The sequence below is a fragment of the Grus americana genome, chromosome 13 (assembly GCF_028858705.1).
Source record: "Grus americana isolate bGruAme1 chromosome 13, bGruAme1.mat, whole genome shotgun sequence".
Classification (NCBI taxonomy): domain Eukaryota; kingdom Metazoa; phylum Chordata; class Aves; order Gruiformes; family Gruidae; genus Grus; species Grus americana.
In genome coordinates, this window is record NC_072864.1 from 21592706 (window position 1) to 21604358 (window position 11653).

The 11653-nt window shown below is 43.6% G+C and overlaps 1 protein-coding gene across 6 annotated transcripts; it reads right to left on the reverse strand.

Moving 5' to 3' along the window:
- Positions 1-1608: 1608 nt before the first annotated feature.
- CMTR2 (cap methyltransferase 2) lies at positions 1609-11396 on the reverse strand. 6 transcript variants are annotated; one of them, XM_054840783.1, is made up of 3 exons: positions 11295-11390; positions 10780-11048; positions 1609-8379 (listed from the first exon to the last, which is right to left on the reverse strand). In XM_054840783.1, exon 3 carries the CDS (start codon positions 8358-8360, stop codon positions 6066-6068), a length of 2295 nt encoding a protein of 764 aa, XP_054696758.1. In that variant the 5' UTR covers positions 8361-8379; positions 10780-11048; positions 11295-11390; the 3' UTR covers positions 1609-6065. The 6 variants fall into 6 exon arrangements, with proteins under 6 accessions (XP_054696758.1, XP_054696763.1, XP_054696764.1 ...); XM_054840788.1 differs by lacking the exon at positions 10780-11048 and having other exon boundaries at positions 11267-11396; XM_054840789.1 differs by lacking the exon at positions 10780-11048.
- Between the last annotated feature and the right edge of the window lie 257 nt (positions 11397-11653).

An 11653-nucleotide genomic window follows, 5' to 3' on the forward strand; every position in this document is an offset into this window, starting at 1 on the left:
CAAGCAACAGTCATCCTCATTTAGTAAAGCACCATGAAGATGCACTTTAATAGATGTGTTCAAGTTTCCTATAGAGGAAAAATATTGTTCTAAAAAAGGGCCACGAACTGTGGTGCACTACTTCAAGTATGAGTTGTGTTACAGGTAAAATTGTATCTCCCCAGTCTCGCTGGGGGACACCGAGGACTTGACACAACACAGTAAATGGATTTGCTAAATATCTGTTCAGCCAGGGAGAGCACCGATTTTCTGTGTTCAGTGGTTTCGCTTAGCTTTCAAACATCAACTATTTAAACTCAAAAACTGGCAAGCATGCTAGCATATGAAGATCTATCAAAATTCAAATAAGATGTATAATCAACATAGTGTATAAATTGACTTTAAGGACTGAAGTCACATATGCAGTTTAAGGGCTGTAATAGCAAAATGAAGACATTTCCCCTTTACTTTCTAATCTGCTATTTCATCTGGTTTTAGGCACTGTTTTTTTACTGTTATATTGGGAATGCAAGTATTTCTTGTATTCAGACTCAAAACAGTTCTAAGTTGAGCATTTACGGTTCCCTATAATTCAGTAAAACCAGAAATCAAACAGTATTTCCACCAAAATCAACCTGACAATCCATCTAACAGGCTCTTCCAACCCAGCCCCCATTCCAAAGACCATTCACTTCCAAAGTCCTCTCGTCCCCTGAAGTACATTTTGACATTAACAGCCAATGCTTACCATCTAGAGCTTCACTGAAATCAAGTGAGACAAGGCTGTCCTGCATTTCAGCACATCTTTAAACTTCTAGTTTAAAGACTTCCCCAGCAAATACCTACTAGCTGTAAGGAAATAAAGGTATCGGAGCCATACACATTTCTTGTGTCATCTCATACCTTTAGGACACAGAAGGGTCTTCCCCAGCTCCCTAATCTGGAGTTCTCCTTCACTTCCAAAGCAGAAAGGCAATGAAAAAACCTATTAGCATTAATAATTGCAATCAAAATTAGTTAGCAAGCAGTCTCAAGACAAATTGGAGAGGCAAGCCAGAGATGATCAGCTGGAACCCTTGTCAGTACAGCAGAGCCAGCCCTGAGGAATAAGGCACACAGCTTTTTCTTAATAATACCATTCAGCGAAGGCAAGCACTTAGAATGAAAACATTTGGATAAGGATTAATAAGAGACTCTGCAGAGGAAAGAATGGTGTATTATAGCCTCATCCTACCAGAGTGGCTGTCAAAGCCAGGAGAAACTGAAGATCCTTAAGACAAAGTCCTTGCTGTTAAAGTAGGTTACAGCAACCGCAGAAGGGGACAGAGATTGTAAAGCTCGGTGACAAGGCCAAGGGACCTGCACGCAGGCCTCCTGCACACAGCTTTGACCACGTCCGCAACTGAAGTCTCTCTTTGAACCGGTGAACTGCAGAGGTAAAGACAGTTAAAGGAAGCGAGCACCAAACATCAGCCCTGCTGAACAGGCTGCTCCAATGCCCCTGTATCCTTCACTCATTGAAGACAGATCCAAAGGGCAAGGTGAGGGAACCCTGGCTCAAAAAAATGAAATATTAAACCTCCCCAGACTTCTCCTTGCTGTGCTTCACTGTTTTGTTCCATGTTTGGTAAAGAAACACATAAATAGAAACATTTAAAACCTAACATAAAATACTTTATTTTCTCCAAATAACATTTATTTTCCTTTCAAAAAGAAAAAAGGTCTTTTAACACTCATTTCCAGACCAAGTAAAAATATGAAACAGCCACATACATCCCTTCATCTACTTAGAAAAACACATATATCCTTCCAAACAAAAGCACACGTGTTAGTTACAAAGCAAAAGTTTCATGGCTGTACAATCCTGAGGGTTTCCACATGTGCAAACACGAACATACCCGTGCATACAAGAAAGGCAGCACGCAACTGGTCAACTGTATGTTCAGGTGATTACACCTCAAAGCCTTTTTTAAGAATTTTGAGCAAGGAAAGGCTAGCAAATCCCATCAGCTGCACGAACAGCCATGGGTCAAGAGCATTTCTGGCATAAACAGCTCCATTTGATCCTTCTGTCAAGTGACTGAAGCGCACAAAGAACTGGAACTAAGGGTATCGGCATGGCATTCACAAAAATAGTTGCACCAAGGAGATGGAAAAACCATTAGAGACTTTGGCAAGGAAATTTTCATCACAGTCTTCACTCACTAAAGTGCTAAAAAAAAATAAGGGACTGATATTCAAAGGCTACAAGCTGAAATTTAGAGGCTCAGGTTGAGAAGTGGGACACAGGGACAAATACTGAAAAACAAACCCATTTCATACCCCCCAAAACAGTAAGTTACACAGGATCTCCCCCACTTCACTACTAAAAACATGCTGAAAATTAACCAGAAATTAAAGTGATGTCAAAAGACACTTTTTAGCAATGGTAGCAGGAAGCTATAAGGCTCTGAGGCTTCAGCTTCGCGATCAACCCTTACTTCCAGCAAATTAAGGATTCAATTATTCTGCTATTCCGCATCCTAAAGCGCCCAGCTCATGGGCCAGAAATCAAAGTGTGTTTTTCTTTTCTCCTACTTTCTTCATAGGTAGTATTAATCTCTTCCCATTAAGTCCCAAGTTGTTTTTCTAACAGAATACAATTCTGCTACATATCCTACTTTTACAACTAGTAATTTGATAGATCCAGCTTAAATTAAGATGAATAGACACCAATTAGTACCATTTTAATAGACTACTGGATTTCATACTATAAATCTCATTATGCTTTGCAGAAATTAAATTGGAAAGCCAGTGGCAAGAACACATACAATCTGTGCACATCCAAATGAATATAATAAATACAATACAAAATAAGTAAAAATAAGTAGCAAGACTCTTAACTTTAATGGAACTCAACCTAAAAAAAAATAATCAGCATTTTTCACTTAGTGGAGTACCTAATTCATTCAACCCTCATGCAACTGATGTCAAAAAGTGATGCTGGCTTAAAACAAAAGATGCAAAGAGTTTCAGAAAAACAACATAGGTTGTAGCCAATCATTGGGCCTAGATATCAGCTCTTCATTGGAAACCTGCAACAGCAGAGCTGCAAATCTAAATTCACCCCAAGTTGGCATCAATCTCGACCATATCATAATCAACTTCTCTCCACCCCCTCTATTTTCCCCTGTGTAAAACCTGAAGCTCCTAATTATGAAAACCAATACCCAGTTCATCTTCAAACAGGTAAAAAAACCCAACTTTAAATCAGCCAGGATACTGAGACACTGCATCAGGTGTCACCCAAAATCAAATCAAATTGGCCAAAACCTGACAGCCTTGGTGAAGGCAGGAGTCATCAGACCCTCTCCACAAAGGTTAATCCCTTCTTCCCATGCATTCTTACATATTCCAAAAGTCACAACAGAAATTAAGTGTCACTTCTCTCAAAGAAATCTTTGGTCTAAAGACAGCTAGGACAAGGCAGGATTCTCACAATTAAAAGGACAAGTGTCATCCCCAACTTTGAAACTCCTGCCATTAAAACAACAATAATAAAAAAAGACTCTCCAAAACATATCCTTTCTTTTCAACCGAAGCAGCAGCTGTCATCAAAGCATTTCTCTTGTCATCTCCCCATGTCTGCCAACAAAAAATTACCAGAGAAAATTGGGCATCGGGATCCACAGGACACTGGATTTCCTTTGGTTTAGAGACCTGGCTTTCCACAGGACAGCTTGCACACATTTTTTGGGGGGTACTTCCACACAGATGGATTATTTTTCCCCACTAGCTAAGTCTAGTGTATCTTGAAGTACACAGTCCTAACTCCCCCAAAGCTTTGTGACCATCTAATTTTTTTTTTTCCTAAAAATAAATGAAAAAATGGAGACTGATGATACAGGGAACAGTGGGATAGGAGGAATCTCAAGTAAATCTGCATAGTTTGTCAGACAGACAGAACAGACCAAGGAAAGCTTGAAAAAATAAATGTGCTTTCTCTCACAGCCTGTCGGTCACCTCAAGATTTTACTTTACCTATAAAATAATAATTTCAAAATATTAGAGTAATGTTAGTAAGAAAAAAACAAGTTATTTAAGTGTCTACTAGATGAGATGCTTCTGGCTACTCATGCCTCCACAGCAGAATATCACAGTGTAAGCACACCCACGCACTTGAAATCTCATTTACCCCTAATTTACAAGACATCTTCATTAATCACCTCGGAAGCAGTGGCAGAGCCACAGAGGTGTCTTTGGTGGACAATACCTTTATCCTGCTTTTTGTTTTGAATAAAGACAACTTTTACAGGTGATCTTTGATACTGTCTCATCATCTGTTCTTCTACAATATTTCTTCCTCCTTTCTCTATTCTGCTTTTCACTATTTCTTTTTTATTCCTCACTGAAATTCATCTGTGGCCCTGCTTGCACTCTTGAGTTTACAGGTTCAAAAATGATTTACAGGAGAAGCTATTACTCCAATCTGGAGCCTCTGTTCCCTTCCTGGTCTGAGAGAGGAACCATGACTCAGCTCACAGCAAAAAGACCAAGTTCATTTCAATAAATTAACAGACAATGACCAATCCCAGAAGCTTTTGTTAGGCAGCTGCTATTCACATGCCACTAAAAAGCAAGATTTTCAGAAAATGTTATGAATTAGTCAGACCTGAGCCATCAAATCATTCACATATCAAATTCTTAAATAAAAAAAATGAACTGTTAAACACATTCAACTCTGCCCCGATCAACGTGGCAAGAAAGCCTATTAAATGTGCAGCACCTCCAGACAACACAGTTTTTCAGCAGTGCTTTTAATCCTCACCAGTAATCAATTATCCTTCAAGCTCCCACATTATATAATTAGAAGTGCTTCCAGAAGGCGACTGGTAATTCATCAGGAGACTATATTTTCCTTCTTACTAACTCCATTCTTTTGATTTTTTTTCTATGAGATCAACAGCAAAGCCATTTTTCCTTTAAACATCATTTCTCCCTCTGAGCAGGTTTTTTTTTCCCCCCATGTAAACTACAAACTTAAAACTAAATGTTAATAGACACAAGTTAGGCCTCAAAATTTAGCTCTCAAAGGAGCAATATGGAAAATAAAATTTGACTCCCTTAAAGGAACAGTCAGTTACCAATTTCATCATTTCTATCCTTACGGGGAACCAACTAAAATCTTAATCATACTTTCCCAAAGTTATCACATATTTCTTCAGTTTAATGCTCCTGCAGCGGTACCCAAAGCATTCCTTGATACACAAAGCTGTATATCATATTTTTAGCCTGGAAAAACATTTACAGCTCCTCATTAATAGCTGCTGCCATAGACAGATGCAAGTCTTCATACTCAGGAGTCTCAAATTATTTTAAGGAGGATCCATAAACCACATAAAAATAACATTTTAACAGCTCAATCATTGATGGGGAGACAAAGCCATAAAACAGCCTGTCAAAAACCATACAGCCTGCTGCTCTTCGCATAAACAAAATTAAAACCAAAGAGCATCTTTGCCTGGACACCTCTGCTACTGCTGACAGGCGGTCACTTTTAACCCAGCCTTTGCAGGGCAGCTGTCTGCTCCCAGGACACTTATCCCCAAGTCTTACATCAGGCTTGCAGGCTGCCGGGTGTTCTAGCCTCACGTTTCTGCTTCTACAAACCCTGGAAAAGGACAGGGCTGGGTCAAAACTCTGCAGAAGAGAGCTAATGTCACACAACCGGATCCCCCATCGCCTGGCCTGATGCAACAGGTATAAAGCACCACACCGCCTCTCATCACGAAGGCTGCAAGTTCTGACCCAGGTGACCCGCAAAGGAATTTGCTCAGGGAAAGCTGTGAGAGGAGAAACAGTTTCTCCATTTCCATCATCGTCCTTCCTAAGTCCCCCATGCCTGAGATTAAGCCTCAGGTTTCTGTAGGACAGGCCAATACGGTACAAGTGTGATCGATAGCTCAAAACATCCTCTGTGACACTTAACAATGTCACACCGAGGTTTTACAGCAACATTACCTTCGCATTCACAATGTTTTTAACACCTTCTACCTGCCTGTGAAACAAGGTCTAGCAGCAGCAACTTGCTCAATTCTAGAACTATTTTAAAGTGAAACATCACCAGTCATTTGCTGCTGCTTAGCTTGCACAATCAGGTGCAGTTGTCTCTTTGCAATGGCTGTGTTTAAATCCCATAAAAACTCCAACAGCTTGCCCTGGAGGAGAACCTCCATAGGCACAAACTGCAAAACCTGCTGGGGAGAGTCTGTGTCTAGTAAAGAGCTCATTAGTTTATTCAGATGCTGCAGATATTCAACAATTGGATTTGGGATGCCTCGGTAACCAACACACAGCAAAGCGGCACTAGTCCTTAGAGGCTCGTGGGAGGTCGGACAAGAGAATGTGATGCATCTGAAACAGCAGTGCAGTATAAAGACCAGGCCGGCCGTGAAGCGTGTAAAACAAGAGAGAATAGGCAAAATCAACGCGTCTCCCACTGTAAGCTGATTCAGCGAATGCAGAACGCACTCCAAAAGCTGCTGCTGGTACTTTGGTTCTCCATCATAAAGCAAAGAGAAACTGAAAGTCAGCAGTGTGGCCGAGTTCAGGAGCTTTACTTCCATACTAGGCTGGCTTTCAGTATCACAGAGGGATGGAAAGTCCACCACGAGGCACTTGAATTGGGCACTGCACCTTTCATTGAGGGCTTCCTGATGGCACCTGGAAAGATCAGACACTTCTGCCAGAATCAGTTCCCCAGGAAGAACTTCACACGAGTGGCAAATCTGCAGCATGTGCCTGCTTTTCAGCCTCCCCCTCACCAATTCGTTCATAGCTTCGTTAAGATTTTCCAAGACTTGACCATCACAAAACGGAGAACATTTTACCACTGGTAGTCTTTTTCCTTCCAAAATGTACCACAAGCTACACTCGAGGTTAGAAGCCGATCCTTCCAAGATGCACATTTTACCAACATTATTTAAGCTATGTTCTTCAGCCCAGTGATTAAAATAGCCCTTTGCCACTTTATCATTCCACGTAAGGGTTTCCAGCATCTTCCTTTCATTATACGTACTAAAATATTTGTTTCTTTGCCCAAACCACTTCGCGTTCATGCTGCAACCAGTCTGAGATTTCTTGACAAGCCAGTTATTTCTGGCAATGGGTTTCATATGAAGTCTTTGCATGTAGAACTCTACCGCACAATCTCTTAACTTGTTCAGTTTCGTCTGCTCTGCTTCTTCCATGCGCTCAAAGAGGTGGATGTTCTCAGAGATAGTCTCTACCTGGCACTTGTGGAAGAAGATGCAACACTCTTCATGTATTTTAAGAAAAGATTCTGGTAGCGTATGCTGGGGGAAAAGTGCTTTTTTGACCATTTCTGTTCCAAAGTTCTGTATCATCTTCGAAAGCAGCAGATGAATGCTTTCTCTGCCCATATAACGAAGACAAATCACATAGGCTTCCGAGTTTCCAGCTTTGCTAGTGGCTGGCTTAAAGACATGGACCTCCTCAAAAGAGCAGTTTAGCAGAAAGAGCAGGTTGGTAGAACAGTGTTCAAACAGCGTGAACATCTTCAAAACAAAGGATCCCCCAGCGCCCAGGATCATTAAAGCAGTGACTGTTTCACAGTAATGAAGGGGTGAGACAAGAGCCTCCTGTTCCCCTGGATTCCCCTGGCAATCAAAGCTGCCATCAGCAGTTACCAGGTGAACGGTGCTCATATTACTTACAAAGTTCTGGAGTCCTGTTAGATGTTTCAATGTCATCACATCACCAGTGTTATCCGGGCCAAAGTACCACCACGGCAATGTATTTGCTATAAGACGGTCATCCATGATCATCATAAGGGTGTCATTTGCTTCGTGATATGGGTTTAGAGTATTAGCTACCCAATTCCAGTCGCAAGGGACATGGTGGGATTTCAAGTAGTGATTGAGACTGGCTATAAAAGCTCCGGGTGCTTCACAGAGGTGGACAGAATTCAGCTCTCCATCCTGAAGAGCTTCTTCAGGGAGAAGAGGAAAACTGCATAGGATCTCGTGAAACTTGCACCACGCCTGGGTACAGAGCTCAGCATTCAGAGATTTCTTCACATGAGGAATTATTTTCCCAGCTTTATTGGTAAACGAGGTGTGCTGATGCCATTCATTCAGGTTCTTATCACTCAGTTGATTCTTCACTTCATTCATCGAGTCCTTCAGAGCCAGGAGCGAGTTGAATTCCTTGTGATCGCACGTAAAAGCATCGCTGGGATCTGGTAGCTGCCATTCATTATTTACTGGCTTAGTGTAAGTAAACTTCTTTGCAAAGAGCTTTTCAATTTCGGAAATAATTTCAGGACTGAACTTTTCAAGGTTTGTAGTCTGGTCAACGTAAGGCTTCTTACATTTGTTCATTCTTGGATTGATTCACAACCTGGAGGACAGCAGGGAGGAAGAAACAATGTCACTTCCATCATACCTATATATAAATAGGCAAAGCTTTTTTTTAATAAAAATTTCTCCCGCTTAACCTTTGTATTCCAGAATGAGAGAAATGCTTCACAGAATCATGCACCAATGAGGAAAATAATGGAGGGCTATCCTGAATAATGCTACTTGGAAATCAGGAGGTTCACCAGTTCAATCACCCTTCATTCTATTTACATAGAAAGTGAAGAAGAGTTGGCCACTGCTTCAGCTCTTCACTGACCTCTGAATACTCTGCTCACTATATAGATCTAAACACTTAAGTATCTCTTGGTCACAAAAGAGATGATACCACAAGCTATACAAATTAATCAAGTGACTCGGAAATATTTTCATCTGATTACAGCAGTATTTATTCATTTCCCTGAAAGTACAGAGCAGGGAGCCACAAGCAAAGGCAGCTTTGAGGGAGCACAGTTGTTCCTATTCCCTCCGGCCTTACAACAGCTAACCCTCACACCTCTTCCAGCAAACCCACCACGACGCTGGGAGAGTCCCCGCACCAAGCAAAACCCCTTTTCTGTGCTGTGTTACAGCTCTCTGCCAGGCCACTGCAAATCCTTACGCCTAGTTTCCCTACTGAAAAAAAAAAGCGATAAATCCAAAGTGAGAAGAGACTTTCCTGCATCTATGGTCAATGCTAACTCATGCTTGATGTTAAAGAAGAAAACGGTGCGAAGTGTTGTGCTCCGAGTGGATAAAGGCAGACTAACACGAGCATACACCGCACAAAGCTAACAAGTCTGCTGCCATCTGCTCCAGCACACAACACAAAGCACACGAGGCAGAAGTTAGGCTTGCTAACCAGAAATCGGCCAGCCAGTAATCTATTCAAAACTAAGATGCTCATTTAAGCAAAATAATGTAATCAAAATTACCACAAGAGACAGGAAATCCCAAGCATATCATTTTAATCATCCCCCGAACCATCCCATTCCCTCAGATGCAAAATGCGATGATCTTAAGTGTTACAAAACAGTTTAGTGGGGAAAAAAACCATCAGATTAACACTGAAAGGGTTGAAAAAACTTTGGAAGCAAACAGGACAAAGAAGGGCTAACCTAAACACATTACGCTTCCCCCTGAAGCCACACAGCACCTCCAGCCACAGCCCCAGGGCCGTCTCCTCTCATCACCATCAGCTCACTGAGGAAAAGCACGTGGTTCATTAAAAACACATACGGGTGAAGTTCCATCTCTGTTTTCCCCCATTCGACTGCCTTTCAATAAGCATATTTAGTTTCACTTTGTTCCTGCAGATATATTTTGGCTATAATCTAGTCACTTCTCACTACAGGTGCTAAGGAGAAGGGAAACACAGGACAGCAGTGTCCCAAACTAGTTGTACTTCATTTTTAAATACCAATTCTGAGCATGGCCTTTTAATTACAGCTCACACCAGCAACCCCCTGAACAAGCTATCCTCCAAAGCACGTCAAGGAAACAGGCAGACATTCACCTGGTCTTTCTTCTTTATAACTATTTCCAGCCTCCATTGGCCTGGACTTCATCCAAACCTGCTTAAAGGCTCCGGGCTTCTCCTCACGCATCCCAGCGCCGGAGGAAGACCCGGGCCCCGCACACCCGCTCCCTCTCGGACCGGCCCTACCCAGTAGCCAGCCCCGGCACACGCTGGGGGCTCACAGGGCCGCGGCGCCCCGGGGAAACCCGCTCTCCCCTTCCCGTCCGCCGCGGTACAACCCGCCCCACACGCACGCACAGCGCGGCCCGGCCACCTCCCTCCGCCCCGGCCCCTCGTAGAGCCGCGCCCGGTCAAGGCGTCTCCCCGCGCCGCCTGCTCGCTACGCGAGGCCGCGGTTGCCGCGCGGCCTAGTGGAACCTCCGCTCTTACCCGGCGGGCTGCGGCGGCAAGCGAGGCAGGCCCGGCCCACTCGCTCCGCGGCCCTGCCCCGCAGCCTCGCCCCGGCCGCTCGCCACCGCCCTGCTCTCGCCTCAGCGGGGCGCCGCAGGCACCTCCCCCCGGGCCAGGGGGGCATCTACTTGTTTATTTAATTAAATCCGGAACGGGAGCAGGTTTAAGCGCGGGGGAGGCCTGCAGTGCTACCCGTCGCTGTGCTTACTGGAGAGGGTGAGGAGCAAGGAGGCCCCGCAAGCCCAAGCGAAGGCTGCTCGGGCAGGAGGCAGGTTACCCGCTCGAGGCTGTTCCATTCACAGGAGCCCAAAATCTGACTGTTTTTCACCAGAAAACCCAGCTCATTTAAAAGCTGGCTTGCTGCTGCAAGGGAGGGAGCAGAGGAGCAACCTCCCAGCAGTAGTGCAGCCCAAAAGAAATAAGAAACATTTACAGAAGTTATTCAACCAGCATTTACCACACGGTAATACTTACAGGTTGTTCAGAGAAAAACCAGGAAGGAAGTGGTGTTCTGATCTGCTAGCAACCTTTCAGAGAGGAAGGGCTGGGGCTCAGCGCCCTGCATCTCTCTGCTTAAAAGACTTGGGACACCTGCCCTGCAGAGCCAGACGTAGCTGACCAGGGAGCAGAGCCAGAGCCAGGTTTATCTCCCAGCCCCACAGATGCCACATCTCAGCACTCACTGAGGCCAGCCTCCATCTCCAGAGACCGCAGCGACACTCCTCAAGATCTCACTTTGGCCCCTGTAACCCACAAACAGATACTTAAGACAACTCTCACACACAATAACCTGCTTTGCTGCCCTTTCTAAATCCCCAGGAGACCAGTTACACCCACCCTGGGTTAGCAGGAGGCAAGAGCCTTGAAATATTAACCAAACAATAACGAGCAGAACAGAGCACGCATTTGCAGCGTCCCTGGAAACAACGTACACTTTCTAGACAGCAAAACAGCATCTAACCTGCAAGCAGAAGCAAGAAAGTAAAAACCTGATTAATTCCTAGTGCAGACAGAGAGTCCAAGCTGCTCTTGAGGTTTTAAACATTGCTGGGATTTCCTATGTGCAGGTTAAGGAACAAGGCACTTGCCAGCCTGTTTGGGAACAAACAGCGATGTAGCATGAGTTAGCAGAAATCCTTTCACTTTAATACCAGCTTTGCTGCCATTAACTTTTGCACTCTCACATATTTCTCCTTGGTGAAGCACTATCCAGCCCTAAGCCAGAATTAGTTTTAGCATATAAATTCAGTGTTATGAGTACAAGGGATTCTAGAACTAATATAACTAGGGAAAGTTTTGCTAGGAGCTAGATAATTGGTAAAAAAAGCTTAGCATATCCATCTTAAAA